Source organism: Montipora capricornis, chromosome 4 (assembly GCF_036669925.1).
Source record: "Montipora capricornis isolate CH-2021 chromosome 4, ASM3666992v2, whole genome shotgun sequence".
Taxonomy (NCBI): Eukaryota; Metazoa; Cnidaria; class Anthozoa; order Scleractinia; family Acroporidae; genus Montipora; species Montipora capricornis.
Window position 1 is genome coordinate 42,730,403 of NC_090886.1, and position 7,500 is coordinate 42,737,902.

Here is a 7,500-nt window from a genome sequence, read left to right on the forward strand (position 1 = left end):
GTGTTTTTTTTGTGTTAAAAGATTTTGACCAATCACAAGAGTTGAAAACAAAAGCCAAGAAACGTTTACAATTTTACATGTTCCCCACATACGATTTCTGTGGAATTCATTTAAACTGAGACCAGATGAAAGATGGAAGATGGTTGGAAAGTAAGGATGAATATAATACTGCTTTTATGAAGTTTTGTTAACTTTTTCTGTTTAAGCCAATCAGAAGTAAGTACAGACAATAGAAAAGTTATCACCTTTTTGCATACCAATTGAATTTCAACATGTTCGTTGCTGTTGTTGCTATCGTTCTTATCTGGACCGTTTCTTAATGTTACCTCACCCATTTGCATTGCTCGTATGATATCATCTCTGATACCCATTTGTACCGTTGTCGTTGAGTGGCCTCTTCGATATCCTGAAATACTTGAAGCTAACAGTGCTTGCTTTTCAATAAACACAAGAATTTGATTGAGCACTAACCGCTCAAATATTTTTGATAGACTAGGCAGAATAGAGACTGGGCGGTAGTCCTTTTCGCTCACGGGATTATCGACTTTTGGAATTGGAGACACCCTCGCTGTTTTCCAGGTTTTTCGGAATGATGACGTATTGATGCAAGAATTGATAATGTATGTGAGTGGGACCAGAGAGATAGTCACTTGCCAGCTTGACTAACTTGACAGGGATTTGGTCAACACCTGTTGAGCAATCAGAACGTAGGCGGGATATCTCTTTTAAGACTTCACTCCTTGACACATTCTTTAGTGCAAAGGTGCACAATTCATCAGCCTGGTTGGGAAATGACCGCACTAGGTCTAGCAAGTCATGAGTGCTATCAGGTTTTGTTCCGAGTGTTCTTGCAGCCGTAGAGATGAAATATCTGTTCAGTTTTTCAGGATCTTCGCGAAGAGGCTTGGGACTTGGATGTAGGACTTGATGTATCACCTTCCACACTTCTTTTGGGCGTTTTGATGAGAGGGCATTTGCCAAGAAGGACCTCCTTGCTTTGCCAACAAGTGACTTGATTTTATTGTGCACGACCCTGAACGCTGCCCATGATGTTTCGCCGCCTTTCCTGTGAGCTTTTGCTCTTAACTGATCCCAGTCTTTCTGAAGTTGACGTATTTCTTCAGTTTGCAGCCAAGGGGCAGGAGGGCGTGTAACCGTTACTCTTCTAAGAGGTGCATGTCGGTCTAAACAATCCTTCATAAGAGAATTCATAGCATCGACCATGTCATCCGGTGATTCCAAACCATAAACTACGTCCAGAGAAAGTAAAGAGAAATCCTCTTTGAATGCATTTTCATCCAGTTCCTTCTCATTCCGTAAAAACTTAAAGCAAGGTTGAAATCTAGGTACGCACACATTAATGCATGCAAACGGTGCATTGTGGTCACCAACCATAGAGCAGGGTAAATTGACGTCAGAATAGGTGATGTTTTGTGGAAAATTGACGACAATATGGCCAATGAGGGTTTTTGATGTTCGCGTTACTCTAGTGGGTTTCGCGACAATTTGCTTGAGGCTAAGTGCTTCAAGAAGGGTGTGATACTTCCGTGTTAAATTGTCGGAGGGTTTTCGCATATCTATGTTGACATCTCCAGTTACAACAAGTAGCCCATCCCAACTCATAGTCAGGTAGCCAAGCAAAGATTCAACACGCTCCAACCAGTCACTTTTGCTGAGTATTAGCTTAGACCTGTACATAATTCCAATGAGCGCTTTGCTGTGTTCTCAATATCACAACGGCGCTTAAACTGGATGGATTCATGAATGTACACGCCGACGCCACCACCTTTAATTGAACCTTTAATTGACTCTCTATTTCTAAAAGCTGCTGAGTAACCAGGAACTGACACATATTCCAACAGAGCTGGATTATTCTTGAGCCAGGTCTCGCCAAGGGTGATTACATCCATCGGGAACTGTTTCACGGTCAGGATCCAATTTGGCTGACAAGCCGCTGAGCCATTGAGCCACTCAAAGATATACCCAGGGGTTTCATTAGAAGCCGGTCACCAGCGGTATACCAGCGTCTGTTTGTCAGAAATTTGCTACTCTGCCTTGATTTTCATTCAAACCCTTATAAAAGATAAGAGTGACCACCACTTACATTGATTAGCCCAGTCATCTACTGCAAAAGTTATTGAAATCCCTGTATACCTTACTCATTCTTTAAACATACAATTTCACTGACGAGCTGCTGAGATGCTGAGCTGCTGAACTGTCAAGCCACTCAAAGATAATCTTATACTAGTCCTTGAAACATCAAATTTGACTGATGAGCCCCTGAGCCACTGCAGAGTTACGGCTTTAAAAATGGACCTGTATTCTATAGTTGCTCCTTTGTTCGTTTCAGTGATTTAGAGCTAAAGAGAGACTGCTCACAGTCTACGATGACGTTAGTATTAAACTCCAATTTTGCAGTGGGAAGTTACTGATCAGCTGTGCAAACTTCGTGATGTAAGCATTTGCAGGTGGTCCAAACACAACGCATTAGCAATATACATGCATCCCATCTACCAGACCGCAAACTTGATTTTCTCAGAATTGCAGAACTTTTGCAAATCAAGTTACGCAGGTATAAAACTGGGACTTTAGTTGCAGCTACAGTAAATAGCGAATAGATGGATATTGTCTTTGTCCCATCGGACTCGATCGGTACAAGGCACTAATAGGTATCTGGTCGTTTAGCCCCCACGTTGATTAGCCCCGAGCCAGTTAGCCCCCAACCAGAAGTATATTTCTCGTTCTTTAAGTGTGAATGGGGGCTAATTGACTTCTGATTGGGGTCTTACTGGCTACGGGCTAATAGGTGTGGTGGCCAAAGAATAACAGGATTGTGGCTATTTGAGGGGGTGGGGGAGATTTTTGGGATTTTTGATATTTAGAACAGATGTTCCCAGATAATCTGGGAGATCAAGTTGGCATAGCTTGAGATGGGAAGGAATGGTCTGAGAGCTAGAGTGGTTGAAATCAAGTTATACAATTCCCAAATGCCTTAAAACAAAAGTTAATACATAAAATTTATACATGCATACTTGTACACTTGCAAGACGTATACAGTGTATAACCCCATGGTTTTGCATTTAAATTTACTGTAGGTTGAACTCTTTATTATTTAGTTCTTTCAGAAAGATACCATGTCTAAGGTCATGCGAAAACCAGTCTACTTACAGGTTCATGTTAGTGTATCTCTGGTGCATATAAATAATTATGACAGATATTCTTTGTAATCTGTTACAAATGTAGGTGCTGGTGGCGGGATCGGTAGAGAGTTGGCTCTGGAATTTGCTGCTCATGGTGCTAAGCTTGTCTTGTGGGACATAAACAAAGGTACACTGTATTATAAAGGTTGCAAAATTGTCACCTGTACTCTGTTACAATTTTGCAGTATTTAATTTTACCTTAACACTGGAACAAATAATAATAATTATTATAGCTACATGTACACTGTAAGCAATATTATAAACATTGCGATTGTCCTGAAGCATGCAAATAATTTCTTCTGAAAGAACAGTGGTACGTCCCACAAACAATCTGTCAACGGGCCCTCTATTTTGTCTTCAAGTTGAGTTTTTTGTGATTGCAAGCTTAGCAAAAATATCAACCTGGCTCATGGGATGTGGACAAGCCTAAATGCAAGGGTGGAGGTCTGGACATTAGATTTTAGACCATTGCTCATGCAATCAAACAAAAATAACTTGTTGCCGGGAGGCAAGTGTTCTCGTTGAGCTCAACCTTCCTTGCTCCATGAAGGTTCCCTCTAATAACTAAGGTCTCTAACCTTTTGGTCAGTTGCATGACGCTTGCAGACTAAATTATCTTTATAAAGGCCTGTTAATAGCACTCCAGTTTGTCTTAATGTCACTCATCTTGCCCTGAAAAGTGCTCAGGTTGGCCTGTTTATGGTTAGCTCTTGGTAATGGAATGGGAATACATGCAAGATTTTACACTGTAATTAAAAAGTCTGCAGTCTGTCAAGTCTGCAAATTAATGTTGTACTGCTTTTGATCCATGGGTACAAGAACTAAGGTAAAGGAGTAAGGTTCGCATGGAATAATTTTTGAGATTACTAATTTAGCTTAAGGAATTGTTGATCTAATTTTGCACAGATTCAAATGAAGAGACGGCTGCTCAAGTCCGTGCCCGTGGTAAAGTGGCTCACACCTTTGACTGTGACTGTAGCAGCAGGGAAGATGTTTATCGAGTGGCGGCAAAGGTACAGCAGGAAGTTGGAGATGTGGACATATTGGTAAACAATGCTGGAATCATGAGTGGGAAGAAATTGATGAACTTGAAAGATGTTGAGATTGAAAGAACTATGAGAATCAACACTTTGGCACACTTTTGGGTAAGCCTTGAACATGGCTGTGGAACTTGTATGAATTGTACATTATATACATGTCACTAGTCATTTGATTCGGCTGTATGAGAAAAATTAACAAAAGGCACAGGTATTGCAAGTGGCACTGGAATATTTTCTGTAGGGTTTTATGTATTGAGGAGTTAGTCAAGGGTGTATTAAAGATGGAAAATCATTCATTGTCCTTGGTCTATGCTGTGATTCCATACAAGTTCCTGAATGATAATGAACATCTAAATCCATCATCTGTATAGAATCACAGCGAAGATCATGAACAATGACTGTTTTTCCATCAGTAACTGAAAAAAAGTAAGGGGCTTGTTTCCTTTTACACTTTTAAACACCCTTGACCAAGTCCTTAATACATACATGTAAATGCAGCAGAAAATGTTTGAGTGCCACTTGCAATACCTGTGCTTTTTGTTAATTAATTTTTCTAATACCCTGTATCTCTAGATATTTGTGGTATTGATGCTTACAATACAGAACTTTGACAGTAACTGGAAAAAATGAACAGTTGTTATACAACCTGATGTAAATATCTGAATGTAAACAAGACATTCACTTATCATAAAATAAATATTATTCATTTGGTGGCGGGAGTAGGGTGGTTAATAAGTGTGGGTGTGGACTATGAAGTTTTCTTTAAACTTGTACTGTTAGTGCTCTCACTACGAAGCGAAAGACTGCAAATACAGTGTATTTGACATTTATTTTTAATGATTTTATTTTAATTTATTATAAATATTTATTGTGTGCAGTGAGAATACATGTAGCTCTTAGTATCAATTATAATGACAGCCATTCAGTTTTGTCTCACCTACCTACAAAGTTTATACTTGAGCCAATCATTTACAAATGAATGTGATATCAGTCTTCCAATACTTGTATATTGTCAAATCTGATGTCTGCTGTATTGGTTTATTTTCAATTATTTTATTCATAAGACAAAAATTTAATTTAATTAATACATAAAACAGAAATTATCCATAATCCTCTTCCATGGTAGTATTTTTGGTCTGAATTCACTCCACTTAAGGACAGTGCCTACTAATTCGAAGGTATTTTTGCCCCGGTTTATGATTATGCAGAAAATGTAGATCTTCACAAGTGTTATTGAAATCCAAAAAGAAAATTGGGGGTAACCACACATATTTCAAAGATAATTTCAAGATGAATAATATTTGTAAATAGCTTTAAAATACAAAGCAATGTATGGCGTTCTTTCTCAAACTTAAGCTTAATTATTTCTCAAAAATGTATGGTTACCCCCAATTTTCTCTTTGGTTTCTAAGAGTACTTACTATGATCTACTTTCTTGGGATAGTTTTAAACCGCACAAAAATATCCCTGTATTAATAAGCACAACCCATAGGAAATTCGAGTATCTCGAGATGCGCAGAACGTATGTGCAATAACAATAGTAGGCGCCGTCCTTAATGCCTTAAGTTACACTGTAAGCCTTGGAAGGGAAATAGGCTGGATTTTTAAAATCCCATTCACCCCATCACTCCTTCTAAAATTCCAGTTTAGCTGCACAACATACAGCACTTGTAATATTTGTCTTTGAAAACTGTTAGTAAGATCCTTAAAGTTGGAATTTCCAACGAGCTCCCTTGGGGACGATATCAGTACGTTATAAATTCTTTTTTAAATTATATGTGGTGCCCTGCAGACTGTAAGGTCATTTCTTCCAAACATGCTGGAGAACAACAAGGGTCACATTGTCAACGTAACATCACTGGCAGGCAGTTTTCCTGTATGCAATTTGACCGACTACTGTGCTTCTAAATTTGGGGCAACTGGATTCAGTCATTCTTTAGCACTGGAGCTCTATGAAATGGGAAAAACTGGGATTAGAGTGACTTGTGTTCAGCCATACACAACAAACACTGGACTTGTTTGGCATCCAAAGGCACGGTAAGTACAGTATAATTTGCAACATTGACGATATGCATCAGGGCTCTTTCAAACAATTCTTGTGGGAAGTTCAGGTGAAAGCACTTTAAGCATGAAGGCGGTATGCTTTAAAACTGGTCTGACGAGACTGAAAAACTTGTTAAGGTTTAAGCCTAGTGGTCCATCAGGATGGCACTTACAGTATCTCCAGTTCTTCCCCATGTGGTATGTAAGTCCATGGCAGGACTACCTCTGTCACAATATTTGATTTTGATTTTCCAACTGGCTTTTATGCACCTGAGTGGAGAGAGGCACTGTGATTCAGTGTCTTGTCTACATGTAAGAACACAACACAATGACCAGTGACCCATCACCACAATGATCCAGAGTCCAGCACACCAACCATGGCTTGAGAGTTTGCACTGCCTTTCTAATCTGACTGTTACACTACACTGTAGCACTCATGGAGTGGTTCTGAGTATTGTGCCTCTAGAATGAGAAACGTTTTTTGCTCATTCACACATAACTGGCAGGTTGATTTCAAGTGCCACCTTGCATGTCCCTTCACCTACATGACTGACAGTCAATGAGCGTTGCAAAAAACTGTTGTCCTACATTTACATGTACTTTTTAAGGTGGACACAACAATATTTCTACCCATTCTCATAATTGACTTTCATTGTCGGATGCCCTTGATTTTACACAATATGTAACTGTAGGTTGTGGATGTGTTGTTGTAGATTTCCGTCCCTGCATCCTACACTGGAGCCTGAATATGTTGCGAAAGAGGCAGTAGCTGGCACGCTCAGAGATCAATCAGTTGTTATGATTCCTAGTCACACTGCAGTACACTTTGCCCTGAATGCGTAAGTTATTTTTTTTAGTCTTGCCTTTATGTTCTGTACAGTAATGGTTACCTTTTGCACAGTCCTAACTGCAAAGGGCAAGGGCATTTTTCTGAACGCCGAATACCAATTGTAAAACACCAAATGTGGAATGCACTATTTGTTTGTGCATGGTTAGTTTCACTCATTTTGCATGTGGTTAGCACTAGATAGGCTAGGTTGTGGTGAGGGCCAAATACAAGATTTTATTTGTAAAATGCTGGCCTTTAAAACCAACAAATAAAAGCTAATCACAAGCAAACGCGAGTGAAACTAACCCCAAGCAAACAGTGCATTCCACGTTTAGCATTCTGCATTCAGCATTTTACATGTACATTCAGCATTCTACATTTGGCAAAT

The 7,500-nt window shown here is 39.4% G+C and overlaps 1 protein-coding gene across 1 annotated transcript in view; it reads left to right on the forward strand.

Annotated features, from left to right (window-relative positions):
- Window positions 1–2,499: 2,499 nt before the first annotated feature.
- LOC138046717 (estradiol 17-beta-dehydrogenase 11-like) overlaps window positions 2,500–7,500 on the forward strand; it is an 8,662-nt gene continuing 3,661 nt past the window's right edge. The window contains exons 1-5 of the mRNA XM_068893311.1: window positions 2,500–2,572; window positions 3,244–3,327; window positions 4,107–4,345; window positions 6,033–6,277; window positions 6,997–7,122. Coding sequence (XP_068749412.1) covers window positions 2,500–2,572; window positions 3,244–3,327; window positions 4,107–4,345; window positions 6,033–6,277; window positions 6,997–7,122 — 767 coding nt within the window. The remainder of the gene's footprint in view (window positions 2,573–3,243; window positions 3,328–4,106; window positions 4,346–6,032; window positions 6,278–6,996; window positions 7,123–7,500) is intronic.